Source organism: Neomonachus schauinslandi, chromosome 6 (assembly GCF_002201575.2).
Source record: "Neomonachus schauinslandi chromosome 6, ASM220157v2, whole genome shotgun sequence".
Lineage (NCBI taxonomy): Eukaryota > Metazoa > Chordata > Mammalia > Carnivora > Phocidae > Neomonachus > Neomonachus schauinslandi.
Window position 1 is genome coordinate 62,252,398 of NC_058408.1, and position 24,800 is coordinate 62,277,197.

The 24,800-nt window shown below is 36.6% G+C and overlaps 1 protein-coding gene and 1 pseudogene across 1 annotated transcript in view; one reads left to right on the plus strand and one right to left on the minus strand.

Moving 5' to 3' along the window:
- Window positions 1-24,800, minus strand: part of AKT3 (AKT serine/threonine kinase 3) — a 298,230-nt gene that overhangs the window by 23,472 nt on the left and 249,958 nt on the right. The window contains exon 12 of the mRNA XM_044916426.1: window positions 18,495-18,582. Coding sequence (XP_044772361.1) covers window positions 18,495-18,582 — 88 coding nt within the window. The remainder of the gene's footprint in view (window positions 1-18,494; window positions 18,583-24,800) is intronic.
- On the plus strand, window positions 9,773-11,389 carry LOC110574168 (annotated as a pseudogene).

A 24,800-nucleotide genomic window follows, 5' to 3' on the forward strand; every position in this document is an offset into this window, starting at 1 on the left:
CTCACTATCTCTCTCTGTCAAATAAATAAATAAAATCTTTAAAAAAAAATCACGAATGGTTTCTACTTTCATTTTCATGAAAAGATTTTCATTTTTCTTCCTCTTTTTTTTATTCTCTATAAAGATTGAGATGGTCATGTGGATTTCTTCCTTAATCTCTAATGTGATGAATGACATTAAATTTTTCTAATCTAATCATATTTCTAGAACAAATCTAACATGGATATGAGAACACAAATAGTTATGCATTGTTAAAAATAACTGCTCAATATTTTACTTAGAATATTTAAATCTCTGTTCACAAATGGCCTCTAATTTTTATCTTGTAGGAGTCTTATCAAGGTTACCAAAGGTTATAAAATAAATTTGAGAAGTATATAACCCTCTTTCTTTCTTAGGAGCAGCTTGTATAAAATCTTTCTAATGACAGGGATTATCTTCTCTTTGGATGTTTGATGGAGATTACCTGAAAAACTCATCTAGACTTGTACTGGTGTTTTTGTATTGGGGTGAAAACACTGGAACTGGAGAGGTGACAGATTTTATACTAATTTAACAATGAAATGTTTTCACATTTTTCTTGAGTCAGCTGATAATTTATAGTTTGCTTAAAATTATCCATTACCTCTCTTTTTTAATAAACAGTATAAAAATTATTCATGGTAGTTGCATTACATTTTCATTTCTATATTCTGTATCTCATTTTAATTCCTAATATTTTTCTTGAGTAATTTTGAGATTTGTCTACTTCACTAGTCTCTTTCTTATATAACTGCATTTTCTTGATCCTTTCAAACGTTTGCTTTCTATTTCATTCATTTGTACTTTTACATTTACTTGGTGCTTCTACTCTCTCTCACCGTAATTATTCTGTTGTTGAATTTCCTCCCCTAATTTAATTTGGAAGCTTGGCTAATTTTGGATCTTTCTATTTTGTTTGCCCACCCCCACCCCCGTACAAGTATTTAGGAACTGCCTTGACTGCATCTCACAAATTTCACTGCCATTCAACTCCAATATTTTCCGATTTCCAATGCAGCTACTTTGTAATCCGTGATTTATATTCAAGTTTATCTTAAAGATGTCAAACATTTGTGGTTTAGAGAAGTCTTTCTTTGTTGATTACTCCTAGTTTTATTGCAATTTTATTGATCACAGAAAATGGTCTGAGTTATATGACTCCTTTGTTTTCTATTGAGGTTTGACTTGATGCCTTAGAAGACATGCATGTTCTAAGCTACAGACCAATATCCCCATGAGCACTGGTGCAAAAATCCTTAACAAAATATAAGCAAGATGAATCTGGGAGCATATTACACAGGTTGCACACATGACCGTGTTCATAAGGATTGCACGGACTCTGTAACACCGTGATGGGGACTGTCGTCTTAATAGTAAGTCACCAAGCCACGAACACAGGGTGTCTCTCCCTTTACTCATGTCTTCTTTCATCTATTTCAGCAATGTTGTATACTTGGCAGCATGTAACTTGCACCCCTGTGATTCTACTTATTCCTAAGTATTTTATTCTTTTTGATGCTACTGTAAATGGAATTGTTTTCTTAATTTGCTTTCCAGATTGTTCATAGCTTAATATATACAAATATAAAGTATTTTTTGTGTTGATTTCATATCCTGCAACTGTGCTGAATATGTTTATTAGCTTTAGAGGTTATGTGTGTGTTTTTGTGTGTACTCCTTGGGGTTTTCTACATCTGTGAAGAGAGGTAGTTTTACTACTTCCTTCCAATTTGATTGCTTTTTATGTTCTGTTCTAATTGCTCTGACTACAACTTCCAGTATTAATGTTGAACAGAAGTGTCACAAGTAGACGTCCTTGTTCTCTTTCTCATCTCAGGTGAAAAGCTTTCAGTCCTCCAATACCAAGTGTGATGTCAGCTGTGGGTTTATCTATGGCCTTTATCATGTTGAGCAAGTTTCCTTCTATTCCTAGTTTTCCGAGTTTTTTTGTTTGTTTTTATAAATCAGCAAAGGGTGTGGAATTTTGTCAAATGCTTTTTCTGCATCAATTGAGATGATCATGTGGGTTCCTTTTCTTTATCAATGTGATTAATTTTAGTCTGTTGAACTGTCTGCATTCCTGGGATAAAACTCACTTGATCATGGTATACAATCCTTTTAATATGCTACTAATTGGTCTGCTAAGAGCTTATTGAGGAATTTTGTACCTATGTTAGTTACAGATGTTGGTCTGTAGTCTTCTTTTCTTGTAATGTCTTACTGTGTGGCTTTGGAATTGGGGTAATGCTGGCCTCATAGAAAGAGTTAAAAAGTATTTACTCCCTTGATTTCTTGCAAGAGTTTGGGAAGAAGTGGTGGTATTTCTTCTCTAAATATTTGACAGAATTCTCCAGTGAAGCCATCTGGGACTTTTTTGATTACTGATTTAATTGCCTAATTTATTAGTTACAGCTTTACTCAGATTTCCAATTTCTTCTTGAGCCATTTTGGTAGTTCGTACGTTTTTAGGAATTTTTCCATTTTATATAAGTTATCCACTTTTACATGTACATCTGTTCAGAGTATTCTTTTATAATCCTTTTTTATTTCTATAAAGTCACTAGTAATGTCCCTATTTCATTTGTGATTTTAGTATTTGATATTTTCCTTAGTGACTCTTACTGAAAGTTTGTTAATTTTGTAGATATTTGCAAACAATCAACTTTTTTTTTATTCTCTCTATTGTTTTTCTATTCTTTTTCATTCATCTCTAATCTTTACGCCAAAAATTGGCTAACCTAGATGAAATGATGAGGAGGTAAATTCATTAAGAAGATATAACAATCTTAAATTTGGGAGAACCTACAAGCAGAACTTTAAAATAAAGCAAAGGTGACAGAACTAAAAGAGAAATAGTCAAAGCCACAATTACCATTGAGGATTTTCTTCTTTCTTAGTAACTGATAAAAAGTGAGCCCTTAAACATTCAGCAAGGATGTAGTAGACTTAACACTATTCATTCACCTGATTTAATTGACATTTACAGAACACTGTATATAACAAGAGAATACATATTCTTTGCAAATGCACATGAAACATTCATCAATATAACCCATATTTCATAAAACAAATCTCAAAAAATTTAGAAGATTAAAATATAAAAAGTATGTTCTTAAGAACAACAGAATTAAACTAGAGATTAAAACAGAAAGATAGCTGAAAAATCTCCAAATATTATCAAACAATACACTTCAATAACCCATGTGGTCAAAGAAGAAATCATAAGGGAAATTAGAAAGCATTTTGAAATAAATAGTAAGTCACAATATGACATGACAAAACTTATAGGCTGTGCTCAGAGCTAGAGTTGCTTAGAAGTAAATATATAGCACTATAAGGCCATGTTAGAAAAGAACAAAAGATTCAAATCTAAGTTTTCAACTTAATAAACCAGAAAAAGAAGAACTAATTTAAAAAGCAAGCTAAAAGAAATAGAAAAAAAATCAAGACAATAAATGATCAACTGAATGTCAACTAATTCAAGTTAGATAAAATTTTTAAATTCCTAAAAACATATACAAGCTACCAAATTTCATTCAAAAGAAAGATAACTAGAAGTGTCCTATATCCATTAGAGATAGAATTTCTTTAGTCTGGGTTCAGATGGATTTACAGGACATTCTATCAAATATTTAAAGGAGAAACATACCAATTCTATGCAAAAACTTTCATAAAAGAGAAGGAAATACCACTCATTTTTGGTGTCTAGCTAACCTAGATGAAATGATGAGGAGGTAAATTCATTAAGAAGATATAACAATCTTAAATTTGGGAGAACCTACAAGTAGAACTTTAAAATAAAGCAAAGGTGATAGAACTAAAAGAGAAATAGTCAAAGCCACAATTACCATTGAGGATTTTCTTCTTTCTTTCTTAGTAACTGATAAAAAGTGAGCTAAAAGTGATTCTAAAACCAGATGGCTAATATGTTAAAGTATAGCCTACTATTTCTTATTATATGCAAAATTCTTGACAAAATACTAACAAAAGAAATTAAGCAGTAAATAAAAAATATATACCATGAATGGGGTTAATTTGAGGTATGCAGCATAGACATAATCTTAAAAAATCAATGTGATTTACCATATTAACAAACTAAAACAGAAATACCATGACTGTGTCAGTGAATGCAGAAATTCTGACAAAATCCAGCATCTGTTCGTAATAAAAATGTTCAGAAAACAGGAATAGTGGAAAATTTTGTCAATCTAAGAGATGGTGTGCATAAAAAAACCTACAGTTTACTATCATAGTAACTGGGGGATATGTGAATGCTATAATAATTAAATGTCTGTTCTCACCATTTCTATATGACATTGTTCTGGCAATCCTAATCAAGTGCATTATTGCACTTTAATGTAAGAAAAATAAATAAAAGGCATACAAATTGAAATATCTCCTAAAAAAATGGTATTAGCATTAGCAAGTAAGTTTAGCCTAATAAACACATAAAATCTCTACTAAAAATCTATTTACCTCCATTTCTTCAGTTTCTTTTACCCAGTACATAATGTCTGACTTTCAACAGAAAATTACAAGGCATACTAAAAGATAAAAAACATAGTTTCACAATAAAGAGCAAGTACCAGAACCAGCCTCAGATATGGCAGAGATTATCAGACCAGAAATTTAATTCATCTATGAAAATATAGTAAGGGGTTTATAATGGAAAAACTGCACTACATGCAAAAACATATGGGTAGTATAAGTAAAGAAATGAATTCTGTAAGAAAGAATAAAAAGGAAATGCTAGAAATGAAAAAACACCATCACAGAAATTAAGAATGCCTTTGATGAGCTCATTAATAATCAGGGCATGGCCAAGGAAAGAATCAGTAAGCTTGAAGAAATGTTAATAGGAACTGCCAGAACTGAGATGGAAAGAGAAATAAGAATTATGAAACAATGATAAAAGGTATATGTAATAGGAATATAAGAAAGAAGATAAAGCAGAAGAAATATCTGAAGCAATAATGACCGAGCCATTTTCCAAAATTAGTGCTAGCCACCAAAACAGTATCTCCTAATTTCAGAGAATATGACTCAACATAGGGTCCAAAATCTACACCTAGCCATATCATATTCAAATTGCAGAAAATCAAAGACAAGGATAAAATTTTAAGAAGCCACACACACACACATACACACACATACACACACACACATCAAAAACCTTATCTATACATGTTCAAAGACAAGAATTACATTGGATTTCTCTTTGGTAATCATGCAAGTAAGAAAAAAAAATGGAATAAAATACTTATGTTGAAAAACAAACCAATGACCTAGAATTCTGTATCCAGCCATATTATCTTTCAAAAATAAGGAATAATAAAGACTTTCCTAGACAAACAAAAATTGAGGCAATCTGTCACCAGTAAGCCCACCTTGCAAAAAGTATAAAAAAAAAAAAAAAGTTCAGGGGCGCCTGGTGGCTCAGTTAGTTAAGCACCTGACTTCAGCTCAGGTCATGATCTCAGGGTCCTGGGATAGAGCCATGCATCCACTCCGTGTTCAGCAGGGAGTCAGCCTGTCCCTCTCCCACTGCCCCTCCCCCTGCTCATGCTCTCCCGGTCTCTCTCTCAAATAAATACAATCTTTAAAAAAAAAGTTCATCAGAAAATGATAGAAACTTAGTTCTAAAAGAAAGAAAGGAGGAACGCTAGAAAAGGAACCAACAAAGGTAAAATAAAATATTTTCTCATCCCTTAACTGATCTAAGATGAAAGTTTGTTCAAAATAATAATGCAACAATATGTACAATAATTATAGCTTCTGGATGAGTGATATTAGTGAGCAATGTTACTTGGGACAGGAAGGAGGAATTAGGAATGCTGCTTTAAAGTACTTGTACCATCTGTGAAATGGTGGAGTACTATTTGAAAAAGGATTTGAATTAGTTGTAAATATATACTGCAAACTTAAAGGAAAGCACCAAGACAGTTTAAAAAGAAGTATAAATGATATGCTAAGAGAGGAGGAAAAAATGCAGCCTTAGAAAATGCTTAGTTAAAACCAGGGATGTCAGAAAAAGAGTGGAACGCACAAAAAGATACAAAGAACAGGACAATGAATAGAAAGCAGTAACAGATATGGCAGATATTACTCCAACTATGGCAATAATCACTTTAAATTTCAATGGCCTAAAAACACCAACGAAAAGACAATGACTACCAGAGTGTGTAAAAAAACAAGAACCAACCACGAATTATTTAGCAGAAATCCACTTTAAATGTAAAGACACCGAGACATTAAAAGTAAGGGGATGGAGGAAGACATACCATGCTAACACTTAGCAAAAGAAAGCTGGCGTAGTTATACTAATTTCAAACAGAGCAGATTTCAGAGTAAGGAAAATTATCACAGATAAAGAGGGACATTGCATAACGATAAGGTGGCAAAATCTCCAATAAGATATAAGAATCATTAATGTGTATGCATCCTAACAACAGGGTATCAAAATACAATAGACAAAAACTGATAGAGCTGCAAGGAGAAGCAGATTAACTTCCTATTCCACTTGGAGACTCAACATCCCTCTATCAGTAACTGATACATCCCGCATCAGAAAATTAGTAAGGACATCATTGAACTGAAAAGCACCATCAGTCAATTGGATCCAATTGACATTTACAGACTACTTCATCCCAAAACAGCAGAATACACATTCTTCTCAAGCTCACGGGCCATTCACCAAGGCAGACCACATTCTATGCCTTAAAACACACCTTAACAAATTTAAAAGAACAGACATTCAAGGGAATGCTCTCAAACCACAGTGGAACTAAACTGGAATTCAGTAAGAGAAAGACAGCTCAAAACCCCCCAAATACTTACTTTAAATAATAATACATCTAAATAACACAAGTCAAAAAGGAAGTCTCAGGAAAAAATTTTAAATATTTTGGACTAAATGAAAATGAAAATACAACTTATCTAAGATTTGTGGGATGCAGTGAAAACAGAACTTAAAGGAAAATTTATTGCACTGAATACATTCATTAGAAAGGAAAGATCTGAAGTTATAATCTAAGCTTCCAGCTTAGAAAACTAGAAATAGAAAAGCAAATAAAATCTGTGATAAGGGAAAGAAATAAAAATCAGAGCAGAAATCAATGAAACTGAAAACAAAATTGATGAAGAAAATCAACAAAACCACAAGCTGCCTCTTGCCAGTAAACCTCTGCCACACTGAGCAAGAAATTGTATTTCTAAGAAGTCCCCTGGCATTTCTGATAGCGTTTTGTGCTTGTGGATGCTGCTATTTGGTGCATGTTGTTCATTATGCCAAAAATGACCTTTCACATTTCATATTTATGTACTGAAATCAACTTAGCCCAAAATTATTGTTGTTATTGTTGTCTGTTTACTTTTTATAACATTTGACTGCTAAATCTCTGTTCATCCTCTTATTTTTTCCACTTTTCTGTGTAATTTTGTTTCAGGTGAGATTCTTATAAGGAACATCTAGTTGTATTCTGTTCTTAACCCCATTTGAGGGATTTTAAAACCCCGGCCATTTGCATTCCATGCCATAACTAACATCTGGACAGCTGTCTTCTTTTATATCCTCAGTACAATGCCTCATGATCAGTGGAAGACAGTAATTTTAATGTGAAACCGTAAGAGTGTTTGGTAGGTATTTGGAGCTCATCTTTCTTTGATCCAAAATTTAAAAATGGGCCATCTTTTGAGCAGGGAAGGAGCATATCAATGTGAAACTCCTAGAGGCATATTGTAGCCAATGATCTGTCTTCTCTGTTAGTGCCCATGTTATACTTGACCTTGCTTCACTGACGAACATCACAGCGATCACTAACATCTGCATAATTGCCACAGTCACCAAACTCATCAAGATGAATTTTTCAGGCAGAAAATAGAGTCAGATTCAGTCAGAAAAGTGTCCCTGTAACTTTTGCATGATTCTTCACAAGGGACTCTGATACACCTTATAAAAATGTGTCCTCGGGGCGCCTGGGTGGCTCAGTTGGTTAAGCGACTGCCTTCGGCTCAGGTCATGATCCTGGAGTCCCGGGATCGAGTCCCGCATTGGGCTCCCTGCTCAGCAGGGAGTCTGCTTCTCCCTCTGGCCCTCCCCCCTCTCATGCTCTCTCTATCTCATTCTCTCTCTCAAATAAATAAATAAAATCTTTATAAAAAAATAAAATAAAATAAAATAAAAATGTGTCCTCAAACCAACTTCCATTCCTGACTGTGGGTATTTTCCAACACTCAGGCCTGGCTCTCAGTGTCCTCACACCCCCCTCTGTCCCCGATATATTTTTTTTTTGACAGAGAGAGAGAGAGAGCGCACAAGCAGGCAGAGCGGTAGGCAGAGGGAGAGGGAGAAGCAGACTCCCTGCTGAGCAGGGAGCCCGACACGGGGTTCTATCCCAGGACCCTGGGATCATGACCTGAGCCGAAGGCAGACACTTAACCGACTGAGCCACCCAGGCACCCTGTCCCGACTCTCTTTTTCTTTCTCATTGATTTTCTCATCCTTCCCCTGCTCACAGAGGAAATCCACTCCCACAACCCTCACTTAACCGAGTTCCCAGATAGCCATAACCATTTCTGTTCTCACTTCTAGTGCTAGTCCTGTATTTCTAGGGCATGGATAACTGCATTTGGAATTAAATATTACCATCACCACACAGTCTCTCCATGAGGTTCTCTTCCGAGCTCTCCTGCCTAAAAGTTTATACTAACAAAAGCTGAAAGGGTCCAATCGTGTTATGTCAGTTCCCTACTTGAGGAGCTATCGTTCTGGTAAGGAGGTACATCAAGCAAACAGGAACTAACCTTGCAGGAAACTACACCAAATCAACAGGCGCCCTGTTCCATTTTTTGCATCCAGTTTCAATCCACCCTGAACTGTGGGTCCTTCCCAGTCAGCAGATCTTCATTAATTCATCCCTATTTGATTTATTCTCACATTGGCCTCCGCTTCTGAAATGTCATATTCTCATCATTTCCTTATCTTATGTTTCCTTCAAACCCATTCTTTTTCCGTGAATCTTTCCAAGCCCAGGAGTCATGTCTGAGAAGTGGAGCTAAGTAAACAAGGCTTAGTATAAAGGCTGAAGAGAAGCAACAAACCAAAAAACCAGATACCAGATGGAAGCAAGGATCTACATAAAGGAATGGAGAATGCTAAAAGTGTAAATACATAATTTTAGTCACATTAAAATATAACTGCCAAGAGCAAAATATAGTTCTCACGTGCTAGGACGTTGATACCATGTGAAAGTAAAATGACAGCATAAAGAATGGAAGAGGAAACAAATGGGCTGTGAATGTGGCATGGATCTAATATTAATTAAAGGCAATCTGTGAGAAGTTAAACATATATATGGCAAACTCTAGAAACAACCTCAAAACAATAAAAAAAAAAAGATGTATAGCTAATAAAACAAGAGACAAGATAAAACAGAATATAAAATATTCAATAAATCCCAAAGCAGGTAGATGAAGTTAATAAGGGGCGCCTGGGTGGCTCAGATGGCTAAGCGTCTGCCTTCGGCTCAGGTCATGATCCCAGGGTTCTGGGATCGAGTCCCGCATCGGGCTCCCTGCTAGGCGGGGAGCCTGCTTCTGCCTCTGCCTCTCTCTCTCTCTCTCTGACTTTCATGAATAAATAAATAAAACATTAAAAAAAAAAAAAGAAAGTAACATAAAAAAAATTGAGCCAAAACAAATCCCAAGGTAGTAGATTTAAGCCCAACTATATCAATACTTGCATGAAATGAAAATGGGCTTCGGAGTCCATTTAAAAATCATGTATTATCTAATGAATAAGAAAAAAGGAGGCACAGTACGGTGGCTAGGGCAGCCCATGTCTTCCTCCTCCTGCTCGTGCCGTGGGGCCAGATCCCCTGACAGTGTCCAGCTGGGCTTAAGTCTGCCTAGTGCCACCTGTCTCTACAACACCCTCCAAGAAACCAGAGTCAGGGTGTGGGAAGCAAAAAGATGGAGCAGAAAAAGAAAGAGAAAATTATTGAACATAAATTATTTTTTTGAGAGAAAGTGTGCAAGCAGTGGGGGAGGGGCAGAGAGAGGGATCAAGAATCTCAAGCAGACTCCATGCTCAGCGTGGAGCCCAATGTGGGGCTCAATCTCATGACCCTGAGATCATGACCTGAGTCGAAATCAAGAGTCCGACACTTAACCAAATGAGCCACCCAGGTGCCCCTAAAATTTTTGATCTAAAGAATAATAAAGGGGCAAAACAACATAAGTTTATCAAAGCTGTCAGTCATCAAGTTCAATTTAGTCAACAAAATCCATGTCATGTAGCATAAAGTGAAGCTGAAAAGAAATTGAAAAAAGATGACAAGAAGAAAGAATTGCAAGAACTAAATGACCTATTCAAACCTGTACTTGTTGCTCAAAAAGTAAGTAAAGGTGCAGACCTGAATCCATGGTATGTGTGCTCTTCAAGAAAGGGCAGTGAACTAGGGGAGGTAATTGTAAGTTGTCTCATGACTTGACTCTGGAGAGAAAATGTGATGCAAGAGGTAAAGAACTTGAAAAAGATACTGTGGATAATTGAGATGAGAGAAAACTGGAAACATTGAACAAAAAGCATGGCGAGGTCGAAAAGAGAAAAAAAACCCTCAAACAGTGTGCAAAGATTTTCTTAAAGCTTTTGAAAACAACAAATATGGCTGGCTTTGGGTATGCCCTGGAGGGGATGATACTTGTATGCATCATTGTGCATTTCCTCCTGAATTTGTGTTGAAGAAAGATATAAAGAAGGAAGAGAAAGAAAACGAAATTTCATAAGATCTAATTGCAAGACAACGTTCTGCCCTAGGTTCAAATGATACCAAAATCACCCTAGAATCTTTGTGTGCATGAGAGGAAAGGAAAAGACAAGAAAAGACTGAATGAACTTGAGCAAGATAAGGAAGGAAGGAAAGCAGATTTCAAAGCAGGGAAAGCACTGGTGATCAGTGGTCATGAGGTGCTGGAATTTCGTCCTATTCTGGTTGATGAGCATGAGGAAGCAGACGGTACCTGTGACACCCAGGCAACAGGTGAAAAGGGGATGATTCAGTGCACACAAAGGAAGTAGATTTAAGCCCGTACATCCCAAGAGATGTGGATGAGAGAAGTGGTACTGTAGCCAGTCCTGAAAGCTTCAGCACACATATTTCAGAAAACAATGAAGCGAAGCTTCCAGAGGTAGGGGGGTGAAGTGGTGAAGGAAGTGATCTGGAAACAGCACAATGAAGGGAAGGGACAGGAAAATGGAGCCAGGGGTGCTCTTCCCATTGATGAAAATCTCTGTACTGTTGAAGATTCAGATAAACTAGAAGAGTTAAACACAGTGGAGTCAGAAGAACGACACGAAACATGTCAATGAAAACAGTAAGCCAGTTCAGCAGGAGTTGAAATTGACTACATTTTTCCCACAAGAATTTTCAACAGCGTGTTTCTTCCCCATGCGTGTTCCGAAAGGCTTAACTTCCCTCCAAAAAGGAGCACTTTCCCTAAGTCTTGTCTCCTGACTTTGTCTACATCTCATGGTAAGTTCAGAGTAGTTGATGGTAAATTGAAAATACAACGGTCATCACATAAAATAACTGACTGTTTGTTGTAACTGTCCACTCACATAGGAAGTACAACTGCTTTTCCAGTTTTTGATTTTGATTGGGCATGTGTGATTACGAGGACAATATAAATTTAAAACACCCTTAATTTATGCTGTTTTTAAGGAGTGATTTCACTTCCTTAGAATTTTTATGTTTAACACATGTCTAAAATATGAACACTATACTTCATAAAGGAAACTGCATATGCAATTCAGTATTGTTTACCTTTGGGCAATGAGATGGACATTTAAAATGGAACTTCTCTAATCTGACAAGATCAGCTGGAATGCTCTGTTTTAAACTTTTCCCTCTTTTTTTGCCATGAAGTTGTAAATAAAGACTGTTATACACATGAAAATACACACACACACACACACACACACATGAATCAACTACATGATGCCTAAAAGAAAACCCACTTAACTGTAATGACATAGGTTAAAAGTAACACAGTGGAAATGATAAATACAATTAAAAAAAAAAAAGCTGGAGGACTTATATTAATACCAGACAAAGCAGATTTTAAAACAAAGATTTACTGCTATGGGTAGAGAGGAACACTTCATGATGATAAATGGGTAAATTCACCAAGAAGCTATCACAAACCTAAATGTGTATACAACTAACAATGAAGCTTCAAAATACATGAAACAAGACAAAAAAAGAGAAACAAATCCACAATTACGGCTCTAGATTTCAACAATCTTTTCCTACTTGACAAAACAAGTAGGCAGAAAATGAGTAAGAATACAGGAAAGATAAGCACCACCAACCATCTTCACGAATGGCTACTGATAGAACACTCTGTGCAATAAAAGCAGAATATACACTCTTTTCAAGTGTACATAGAACATACACCAAAAGAAACCATTTTCTGGGCCATAAAACAAGTCTCAATAAATTTAAAAGGATTAATATCATATAAAGTATATTTTCCAAACACAAGAGAGTTTAGTTGGGAATCAGTAACAAAAATGTGAAAAATCCATATATTTGGAAATCAAGCAACACATTTCTAAATAATCTCTGAGTTAAGAAGGAATCACAAGAGGAATTTAAACTATTTTGAAATGAAAACACAGCAAATCAAAACTTGCAAAACAAAGCTAACAGTCCTTCTATGGAAAATCATAGCATTCACTAAGCGCTATGCTATAAAAAGAGAACGATCCCCCAACAATAATCTTAGCTTCCCTCCAAAGAAAATAGGGAAAGAACAGCAAAGTAAATTCAAAAGAAGCAGAATAAAGAAATAACAAGGTGCAGAATTAATTAACCAATGAATAATGAGCAGAAATACAATACAGAAAATCAATGAAACCAAAGCTGGTTCTTTGAAAAAATTCAATAGCATTAATGGGCCTCTCACTGGATTGATCAAGAAAAAGAAGAGAGAACAAACAAATTACCAATATCAGGATTAAAAAAGAGATCATCATTACATACGTTACCACACTGTTAAGACAATAAGGGAATATTACAAATATCTTTAAGCCAATAAATTAGAAAGCTTAGAAGACAAAAGATCCTGGAACATTCAAGAAGCAACAGAGAAGCAGAACAGCCCCACAACCATGAAAGAAAATGAGCTCAGAGCTAAAAACCTCCCAACAAATACAAAACCCCAGGCCCAAGTAGCTTCACTGGTAAATTCTAGCAAAGATTTTAGGAACAGATAATACAAATTCTACATGAACAATCCCATACAATTGAAGAAGAGGAAATACTTGTCTCTTCATTTTAAAAAATCAAACATATTTCTGAAATGAAAATCATACAAAAACATTTTAGGAAAAGAAGATGTCACCCCAGTACCACTCGTGATTTAAGGATGCAAAAATCTTTTAAAAATCCATTGTATCAAATCTAGCAATACATAATAAGGACACCAGGAATAGGTGGGTTTTCCCCCAGGAATGTAAGGTTCATTGAACATTAGAAAGCCAATCAGTGTAATTCACCATCTTAATAGAATATAAAGGAGAAAAACCACAGGGTCATTACAACAAACGCAGAAAAACTTTTAATGAAATTCAACACCTCTTCGGGATAAAAACTATCAGCATACTAGGAACAGACAGGAACTTCCTCAACCTAATAAAGGAAGTATAGAAAGCTTACACTAACATCACAGTTTTATAACTTGTTATCCTGAAATAATTTTAGGCTTAGAGAAGACTTACAAAAATAGTACAAAAAATTCCCCTATCCCGTTTACACACCTGCCCCTAAGGCTAATATCTTATATAGCCAAAGCACAATGCTCAAAACTAAGAAATTAACGCTGGTATAAAACTGTTACCTACAACCTTATCTGGACTTCACCACCTTCCCACTATGCCCTCTGCTGTCCTAGGACCCCGTCTGGGACCCTGTGCTGCCTTCGGTCAGCGTGACCTCTGTCCTCTCCAGCCTGCCCAGGTCCACGGTCAAGCCTTGCCTTTCGTGAAGTTGACACTGTTGGGGCTACCTGGCCAGTTATTTCAAGGAATGCCCCCTCCATTTGGGTGCTTCAGGTTTTCTCATGATTATGTTGAGATTATGCATTCTGAGAAAGAATACCACAAAAGTGATCTAGCCTTCCCACAGCCTCATATCAGGGGCTACACGATAGCAGTCTGTCCTATCACTGGTGATGCTAATCTTGATCAGCTGGCTTAAGACAGGGTCTGCCAGGCTTTTCTACTGAAAAGTTACTCTTTAAAACTTTGTAAATAATAAATGTTTGAGGAGAGATACATTGAGACTATGCAAATATGCTCTTTCTTAAACTTCTGCCCGCCGATTTTAACATTCATTGGTAGATCCTACATGCAGTAAGTTCCCCTCTGGGGGTCTGATGGTGATTTTCTAGTTCCCTCATTCCTTCTACATTTATTTTATTTTGTTTTATTTGTTTTGTTTCATTTTATTCTGACATTCATGGGATTCTTTATTTAAATATTTATATATTTTTAATTTTATTGTCTTCTTAAAGTTTTAATGCTACTTATGACTATGTAATATATCCACTTAGTTGAAAATTCAAAAGTTGCAAAAGCACACGTAATGAAAAGTTGAACACACACCACGGGTCTCATTCACTTAGTTCCCTCTCCTAAGGCAACCAATGTTACCAGTATCTTGATATGTTTCCAGCAATATAATGCATAAGAAGTATATACACACATATTTTTTCTTTTATGAAACTTCATTCTACATTTATTAATTGTAATTCATCTATAAGGAAGACATGTCCCTTCTCAACATTTTATTTATTTGTTCAATCATTTATTTTTGTAGTGTGGACTTACAGATATTTATTTTGTTATTGAAATTGTTCCAGCTTTCACCACTGGGACTTATTTAAGGTTGGCTCCTGCATCCTATTAATGTACCTCTATCTATCTATCTATCTATCTATCTATCTATCTATCTATCTATCTATCTATCTTTTTTACTTTTTGGCACCACAAAATTCCTTGGGCTTATCTTTTATTTTCCCCATCTCAGCTCTGAAATCAACTACTTTTCCACGTAACTTTGGTTCTTTTTATTGAAGAATGATATTTAAAAACTAAGATCTCAGTACTATCTGTGATAATTAACATCATGTTTAATGATAAAGGATGTTTTCTCCATAAGATCAAGAACAAAACCAGGATGTTCATGCCTCCATTTCTATTCAACATTACAATGAGGTCCTAGCCAATATACTGAGCCAAAAAACAAAAAGAAAAAGAAAAAAAGAAATACATACCAATTAAAAATGAAGTAAAACTTCTTATTTACATAAGACATAATCACCTATGCAAAGAATATGGGCTAATCTACAAAAAAAAAAGCTACTGAGTTTCGCAAGTTTGCAGGACATAAGGTAAATATACAATATCAACTGTATTTCTATATATTGGTAGCAAACAAACTGAAAATAAAATTTTAAATACCATTTATATTAGAAGACATGAATACTTAAGGACAAAATTAACAAAACAAGGATAAGACTTGAACATGGAAAATTATGAAACATTACGGAGAGACATTAAAGAAGACCTAAATAAATGGAGAGGTATATGATGTTCATGGATCTGAAGCTTCGATCCTGTTCAAAGGTCTATTCTGTCCCAAATTTATCCATAGATTCAACGCAATATTACACAAAATCCCAGATTTTTGTAGAAAATTACAAACTGAGTGTAAAGTCTATACAGAAATTTATCTAGATAACTTCCTCTTATAAAACATCCTCCAGAGAATCTTAAAGCTTGAAGGCATTTCAGAGATCATAATTTTGTGTGAGTAAAATGGCTTGTCCATTTCCCCACAGGAAGGAAGAAGCAAATTTTGGACATGGATTTCCACACTTCAATCTTGTGCTCTTCATGGATATTCACAATTAAGATTAATTCACTTTTCTTACTTAACCTAGGAAGAGATCCAGATTTCCCTTAAAGATACTAGCGTCTCTATATGAATTCATCTCTAGTTTTGCCACAATATATACAAAAGTGGCCAATAATTATGTAATAATAGATCTACAAAATAGTAAAGCTCCCCAAGAGTATTACAGCATCCCCATAACTAATTCCCTGTTCCTTAGTGATACAAACCCAGACAGACGCAATCGCGCGTTCACAGCCTTTCAGAGACAGACTCAGAATGTGCGGGCGCCGCGATCCCGCTGCTCTTGTATCCCTCAAGCACGCAAGACGCCTGGAAACATCAACGCCTCGTCTGACATCCACCCGAGTAAACCTGCAGCAGCCTTCAGTCCCGATGATTTCTGTTTGTGGACGCTTTGTAATTTTTGTGGTTGTGCTTCTTTATGGAAGACACTTAAGACCTTTGCTCAGAGTAAGTGGCATCTATTTTTATCAATTATAACAATTTAAACTCCTGCCTCCATAATGCATCACCTAAAGCTATGTTTTGGCAGCTCCCTCTTCCTGCTGGCTGGCCCCCTCCAATCCCATTCACCTCAAGGGAGCTGGTGGGTGTCTTGCTGTCACCTCGGCTCTGGGCATGTCTAGCCCTGCAGAGCAGAGACAGGATGTGTGTCTCTCAGAGCTTTCCCCAGTTGACGCCAAACTCCCACTTAACACAGAGAGCCTAACCCTGATGAGGAAATCTTTGTGGCGTATCTTAGTCTCCTGACAGGACAGAAGAAAGCCCATGTTTTGCCTCTTCTTTAAGTTAGCAGTGACACAACGGTGCCTCACAATTGTCTCTTCAAGAAATGTTTTCTCTCCTTCCTTCTTTCTCTCTACACCCCCCCCTTTTTTTTTTTTACTGAGTTCTCCTTGGTGAGGGTACAGCAAAGGGATATATGTTTGTGGCTTACAGCTTTGTACGCCAAAGAAAACCTCTGACCGGGGCGCCTGGGTGGCTCAGTTGGTTAAGCGACTGCCTTCGGCTCGGGTCATGATCCTGGAGTCCCGGGATCGAGTCCCGCATCGGGCTACCTGCTCAGCAGGGAGTCTGCTTCTCCCTCTCCCCCCTCTTATGCTCTTTCTCTCTCTCACTCTCTCTCTCAAATAAACAAATAAAATCTTTAAAAAAAAAAAAAGAAAACCTCTGACCATGTATTATTTCTGGGAGACATGAGAAGACTTTGATCCTTCTCTTTTGACAAGGGTCTTCTGTAGTGAACGGATTTGATAAAAACAGTACATAGCCACCATTAGGGTCTAAATAGGGATACAACCCATAAAGAACATTATCAGTGTTATAAAGTGGATGTCTACTTGTCTACATGGAGTTAATAAATATTTAAGAACGGTCATGTGCTTCTCAGAAGGGTCAGGAAGGATCCAATATCTACCCCAGTGCTTTGTACATGGTGGGAGTCTAAAGTTTGAGTAGAGGTGTTTAATACCACACAACTATTACACAACAAATGCTTAGAAAATCACCACACTCCCTATTCCCGTAACATAAGGCAAAAATTCAGTACTTGTCTTCTTCCTCGTAAGTCATATGGTATCATTCTATCTTTACCTCAGGGATTAATAGAAAAGAATATTTGGCACAAAACAGACATTTCCTAAGTGTTGCTGATTATATATCTTTCAGGGGAAAACTGGAATAAATTGAAACAGAAGGATTAAGTACACAAAAGAACTAGATAAAGATTCTAAGCAAATATGAAATTACATAAAAATTTGATAGTAAAATTTTTATAAAAATTTTACACAAGCGTTTGAAAATCAAAAAATCAAAATCAGTATCTGTACTAACAATGCCTGAAATAGTACAAATAAAATAGACAAAGATTAAAAAGAAGGACTAGACACAATGATTTCCTGTCCTAAGCAAAAATTACAGTATTAAAAACAAGTAATAAGCAGATTACAATAAAAATAAAGTTATAAAATTAGTAGCATCCATTTTGTGGGCATTAAAATTCAGTTTCAAATTATAGAGAAGCCCGAAATAAGAAAAATATTCATTCCTTTGTTAAATATTGAAAACTAAAGTGCTTTTAATTCCTTTTCAAATAAGATCTGTATGAATAAATTTGTAGAGTTCACTTTAAAATTAAAGACATAAGGACAAGGAAAAACATTCTGATTTTGTTTTGCTAGTTTTCTTAAAGAATAACGTAACATTGGGTCTTTATTTTTTCTCTTAATATTAAGGAAACAATGAGAAGCAAACCAACATTACTGTGATAAAAGAAAAATCAATTACCATACTGAATAACATTTCAAGATGCATTTGGGGAGTCAGAATCAATAAATTTTTGGGCTGAGAAGTTCAATATTATATTCAATTATATGTAGAATAAAAATGAAAACTATCATTACATCATTGAATTTTATTCACTTAAAAATTTTTTTTGGCCGTAAATTCATTTTAGCCAAAATATATAAAGATTGTTCCATGAAAATAACCTACCTTTTTATCATAAACATCTTGCCAGTTGACTCCAGAGAAGAAACTGTGCCTCATAATTTCTTTTGCATCATCTGGGCCCCCGCCAAGGCTAAGAGACAGAAACAAGAGTGAGAGAGCATTAAGACATTTACATAAGCCCAAAAGGAAACAAAAAAAGTGTTCACGAAATGTAATTCTCCGTGGTTTACATAGTTCTTGAGATCAAGAGCTGTACCAATAAAAAGCTTTTGCTGTCAGATCTGATTTCCCTAACGTGCTATTAATAAGAAGTCGGTTGAGCACCCAACTCTTGATTTTGGCTCAGGTCACGTCATGATCTCAGGGTCAAGGGATCGAGCCCCATGCTGGGAGTCCGCTTGAGATTCTCTCTCCCTCTCCCTCTGCCTTGTCCCTGCACCTCCCTCGCACTCTCTCTTTCAAATAAATAAATCTTTTTTTTTTTTTTTTTTTTAAAGATTTTATTTATTTATTTGAGAGAGAGAATGAGAGAGAGAGAGAGAGAGCATGAGAGGGGGGAGGGTCAGAGGGAGAAGCAGACTCCCTGCTGAGCAGGGAGCCCGATGCGGGACTCGATCCTGGGACTCCAGGACCATGACCTGAGCCGAAAGCAGTCGCCCAACCAACTGAGCCACCCAGGCGCCCCTCAAATAAATAAATCTTAAAAAAAAAAGAGGAAGAAGAAAAAGAAGTAGCCTCAGGACAATGTCGTACCTGCAAAGAGTGCAGGCTTTGGGGACAAAACCGAAATAGGCAACGAGCGCTGGAACTTAAAAGATATGTGACAAGAACAAGCTCTTAGTCCCAGTGTCCCCACTGTAGAGGGGGACAATGATACCAGCCTGGTGGATCACCACGAGTGTTAGAAATAACAGAGGTAAGCACTTAGCACAACAAATGGGAGCAACTGCCATAGTCAATTCTATAAACCAAATTTATTGTGGTTAAGACTCAGGTCAAACTATCCTTGTTACCATAAATTCTGAAATGACTAAATAATTAGTAAGAAAAAGCAACTTGTACAGTATTGCTAATAGATAGAAACTCAGCGGCTATTTTCATACCTGAAGTTAATTTCCACAGAAATGACATTGCTAATCTACGAAATATCACTGTAACCTAATTTATTATGCAAGCTGTAATACATGTTACCAATTTAAAGATGCCCCCCCCCCATCTTTGCAGGTACTCTTACTTAACAGAGAGCCGGCACAGTATGAAATTCAGGTATTTTCCAGCTTTCTCAGTCTCATATAGTGCATATTAGTCACTACGAAGAAGGAATGAGAAAAGCAAAAAACAAAAACAAAAACAAAAACAAAAAACCAGATGGAAGCAAGAGGGGAGTGAAAGAGTGAAAGGGAAGAAAAAAATAAAGAATGGGGAAAGAGCAGGGAAAAGAAGGGAAAGGCAATCTGTTTAAATCTGGATTGACAGAGCAAGCTTTCTCTGGTCTTGTTCACGGCCAGGAACGGTGTACTTAACAGCCAGCTCTCAGGGGAAAATGATGCATGTGTAATCCTACATATGCAGATTATATGTACACGTTTGTTATGAATTTTACAGACATAAAGGATGCGAGGCACAAAATTTATAAAGAATAATAAAATACAGAACGCCCTTTACTCTAAAATAGCCAAGTGATGCTCACAGAAAACATTTGTTAATTTTTGCTGAACTCGAAAGCCATACTAATTGGGTTAGGAGCAGCTCCAACGTGAATACTGGCTGATGTTTTTGTTTATGGTGAAGACTAATTTGAAAGTGATACAACAAAGACACACATCAGACCTTCGCTTGCTTGTCAGTTATATGAGTGATTTCCTTGATGAATGGTGGAAAAATATTTCCTCATTTTTGTGTGCTATTCACAATGTCATGGATAAAGACAGAACAAACGTTAAAATGTAATCTGTATAGGGCGCCTGGGTGGCTCAGTCGGTTAAGTGTCTGACTCTTGATTTCGGCTCAGGTCATGATCTCAGGGTTGTGAGATCGAGCCCTGTGTCTGGCTCCATGCCCAGTGTGGAGCCTGCTTAAGATTCTCTCTCTGCCCCTCCTTGTTGCTCTCTCTAAAAAAATAAAATAAAAGTAAAATGTAATCTGTGTTATTAACATTTTCTCTATTAGTTTCTTAAATCTAAACAATCAACAAAACAATAAAGCAAGCCCTGACTTACAAAGTTTGCCAATTTTGGTGATGTAAATACTCCCCCCATGGCCAATTTCAAGTTAGGAACCTGATGTCACTCAACACAGAAGTGGGAAGATGTGCACAGAAGCAAACCGTTCTTTAGTATTTCTATATAGACACAACAGATAAAAGCAACCTCAAAAGCACCAAGAAGAGTAAAACGTAACAAAATTATTAAGGAGTGATGAATTATGAGTATTTATTACCTGTGTTTTTAATGTACTTGATTTGATCTGTAAGTTCATATAATTTGATTTGTAACTATGACCGTATTAAACAACCAGCTCACAAAATCCTTGAAATGTAACACTGGCTCTTATGAGTTGGTACATGCCAACTCCCACACACCACTGGGTAGAAAGAAACAAACAGGTCATAATAAACAAATGATAATACAATCTAATGGTGCTGGTTATTATTAGGTATAAGGAACACACGACTGGGGAAGAATCCAGGATTCCCTGATACATGGTCAGAATGGAGCCGATATCGGAGTATCTGTGGTGATGATCCGTGGTTCCCACAGTCTAGGTCTCCTGTCCCAGACTGTACGGAATGAACCACAGGGCTGACAGGGAACTTCTAGACTAGACCAGATGGTACTAGCGGTGTTCGTAGGCAGGGCTTTCTGACTGGCGGGTCTGTATTTAGCGAATGCCAGAACTCCACCCCCTGGCCATGCTCTTTCTTCGTCTACTCCAAGTGGTGTATGTCCCTCCCTGGCTGGGCTGCAAAGTCTTTTGAGGGCAGAGATCAGGACTGGATGATCCAAAAAGCATTCTGAGCTCATACTTAGGGAGCCAGAAAAAGCAGTGTTTCTGAAGAGAATTTAACATCTCGAAGTATGCATCAAAGTAGTCTGCATGAGGAAACTCAGAAGCTTGCTGTACTTTCTTATACTTACGCTATTGTTTTTATTTTGAATGACACAGGAGATGGTAGGGGAGGTGGGAATTGGGAGTAGAGAACCATCATCATTTTGTAAATAGAAGGTTTTAATCCAGCTTCAGTTATTCATTTTATGTCACCCCTCTGTTCTCTAGCAATAGCTTGGCCTTGGACATTGCCAGCATTTAATCTATATTTGTCAAATACATAAAAAACTAAAGTATCAGCCATGAGTACTATGTGAAGTCTAAGAATATAATCTTAGACTGCCATTTTAGAAGCTGGGAGAGATTCTTTAACACGCACTTTCTCCAAGTGTGAAACTGTCAAAAATTTCAATGTCAATGACTCCCTAATATACGATTTAAGACTTCAAAATAATATCAAAATATGATTTGCACTAGGATATTTATGTCTAAGAATAGTAAACTCTGATATCAGAATGCCAAATTAAATCCTCAGCTACATGGATTCTTCATTAGTAGGAACATCATGGAACACGTATTTTCCTGGTGCTACTGAATGCAGCATGAGGTCATGCTTTTCTTAGAAACTGTGCATAGGAGGATAGAGGAGATACTAATAGAATGAGCATAAAGTGATGGAGAATAAGAAATAAAGGCAAAATGGTAGTTGACCCTTTGGTAGAATGGACAGAAATTCAGTAAAGAGTATCAGAAAAATTCATCAGTATTTACAATTGTTGAAGAGGAAGAATAATGAGGTCTATCGTTATGTTATCTTATGTTTCCAAAGACTTTTCAGGGTCCTTGAGTGGCTCTTTCTCTTTCTTTCTACCTCTTAAATTCTGTTTCTCAGGATTCTGTCCTAGGCCTTCTTCCCTTTGTACTAGACTCTCCCCACTATTCTCATGGCTCCAGCAGCCTCCAAGATGGCGATGGGGCCCCAAAGCATATATTCAGCCACTGTGTGTCTACTAAGCACTGATATGATTTTCAGCTGCTGGCTTCACATTCTGTGACTCCCTGTTCTAATGCATCCATGATGAATCTGCCAGAGCTACCTTTCATAACACAAATCCGATTACACCATCTTTTACTTTTCATAATACAGTGGCTTTTCATACTCTTCTGAATAAAGGATAAATATTTTCTAAGAAGCATAAGGTCTTTGCAATCTACCATTTCAGCTTTATCTCCCAACATTACCCAACTCATACTCTACACACTCTAGTCGCTGAACTTCTCAAATGCCATGTTCATTTGCAATTCTAGATTCCTTTCCATGTCAATTTCTCTGCATGAACCCCCACCCCGCCGTGGACTCCAACCTTTCCAGCCCCCTAGACAGAGCTAATAATTTCAATAGGCACTTGTAGGTAGACCTGAGCAACTGTGAAGACACGTTCTGTGTCCCACATTACTCTACGAACATCGACAGCAGAGCTTCTTTGTCTCACTCATCCTCGCATTCCCGATATTTTAATGCAACAGTGGAGGGGCTTGACATATCCACCTTAAATGAAAACAGCAAATCATTGAAAATACCCTATCTTCCCTTTAGATAATACCAACCTCTGGATGGACAAACCTTCAGGAGTTGTCCTACACATCAGCCCACTAACATTCTAGAAATTTACCTCAAATTTACTCAACAATTATTAAGTATCTACTATGTGCTATCCCCCCGCCCTGGCCCCGGGGGGGGGGGGGGGGCGGGTGGGGATAGGAAAATGAATGAGACACAGACACGAGAACCACAAATACCAATTTGTTCTACCAGCTGCTTACAGAGGGGACCATAAGGGAAAGGGCTGTCAGAGTTACCTGGAGGAGTCATGAAAGGATGGGCTAAAAATTCACTGCCCTCGAAATCCAAGCCAAATATTAGATCCCAAAATCAAGTAGATAAAATGGAAATCCTAGCTCTGTTTAAAGATCACCTATCACCAAGTACTGCCTGTTACATTAATTATGAAATAATCACACTAAAAATGGAACACATTTCACAACCTGAACCAACTGAGAAGTGGGTGCACTGCAAATCAGATACAGGAGAAATACCAATAGGCACCAAGAAAGTTGATTACTCTTATTCCACAGGAATTTTCTGTAGGATAAATCACTTAACCCTTTCCGGGCCTGTTTTGTCCTCATTCAAATATAAATGAGAATAATATCTACCTATCAACTCTACAAGGCCACAGAAACAGCAAAGGGGACAACAGATATGCAAATGCCCTGAAAAAGAACACTTGAAATCACTCTACAAATACAAGGTAAGCTCCCCATTACCAGGATCATAAAACACATTTCTGAAAGGTTCTTCAAGAAGCAAAAGGATGGTGTCTCTTTTATTATGTTTGCTTATTTCTGCTGAAAGTAAAATCATGCTTCTTATAAATTTAGAAGCTACAAGTGTGTGATGGAAACCATTTCTAAGGTAAACAAAACCCATATTTTAGGATTCATTTATTCCTTCCTGCATTAATTCAGTCTGTCAACAAATACATAATGAGCAGCAACCCAAAACAGAACTTCGCAAAAACACATTAGGGAAGATTTGACAATAAAATCTTGAAATCTATCCTCAAGATACTTAGTATCTAAGTGATTTTTAGAGCAATGCTGGCTGTCCTATACGTCTACAGGAAAGGTTAGCTATGTGCATGTCTACACAAACGAGAGATTCAGGGACGTTTTTACGTTAATAGTCATTTCATACGTGGCTTACAAATTGTATGTGTAGATGAATATAGAAACATGAACAAAGAATACTACAGTTCACTGATTAAGTAAGCAAAGGGCTGTAGGATTCTTCAGGTCACAGTTGTAGCTACAAAAGAAATACAAAGTGTGTAAATGTATTTTGCCATTAATCCTCTCAGCCACACAAGGAAAAGCGTATCTTCAAATGGCAAACAAAAAAAAGTAGTTGGATGTGTTAACACAGGTTGGGACGAGAGGATAGTACAGAGCCCAGTCTATCTTTTTTATTATGTAAATTAGCATAAATATAAAGACCCAGAGACTGAAAGGAAAAAAAAAAGGGATACTTCTATCCCCACAATAGCAAGTACCAGGGCAATTAAGAAACTGTTCACTCACAATATGGATATGAAAACCCTCAAAATCCTTATTTGGCAAAATCTGCATAAGGTTTCCAAGTCAGGAAAGAGTTGAAGAAATTTTTACAATGTTCTGTATTATGCAGTTAAAAATAAGTCAGTATTTCAGTGGGAAGATGTCTACACCAAATACACTGCT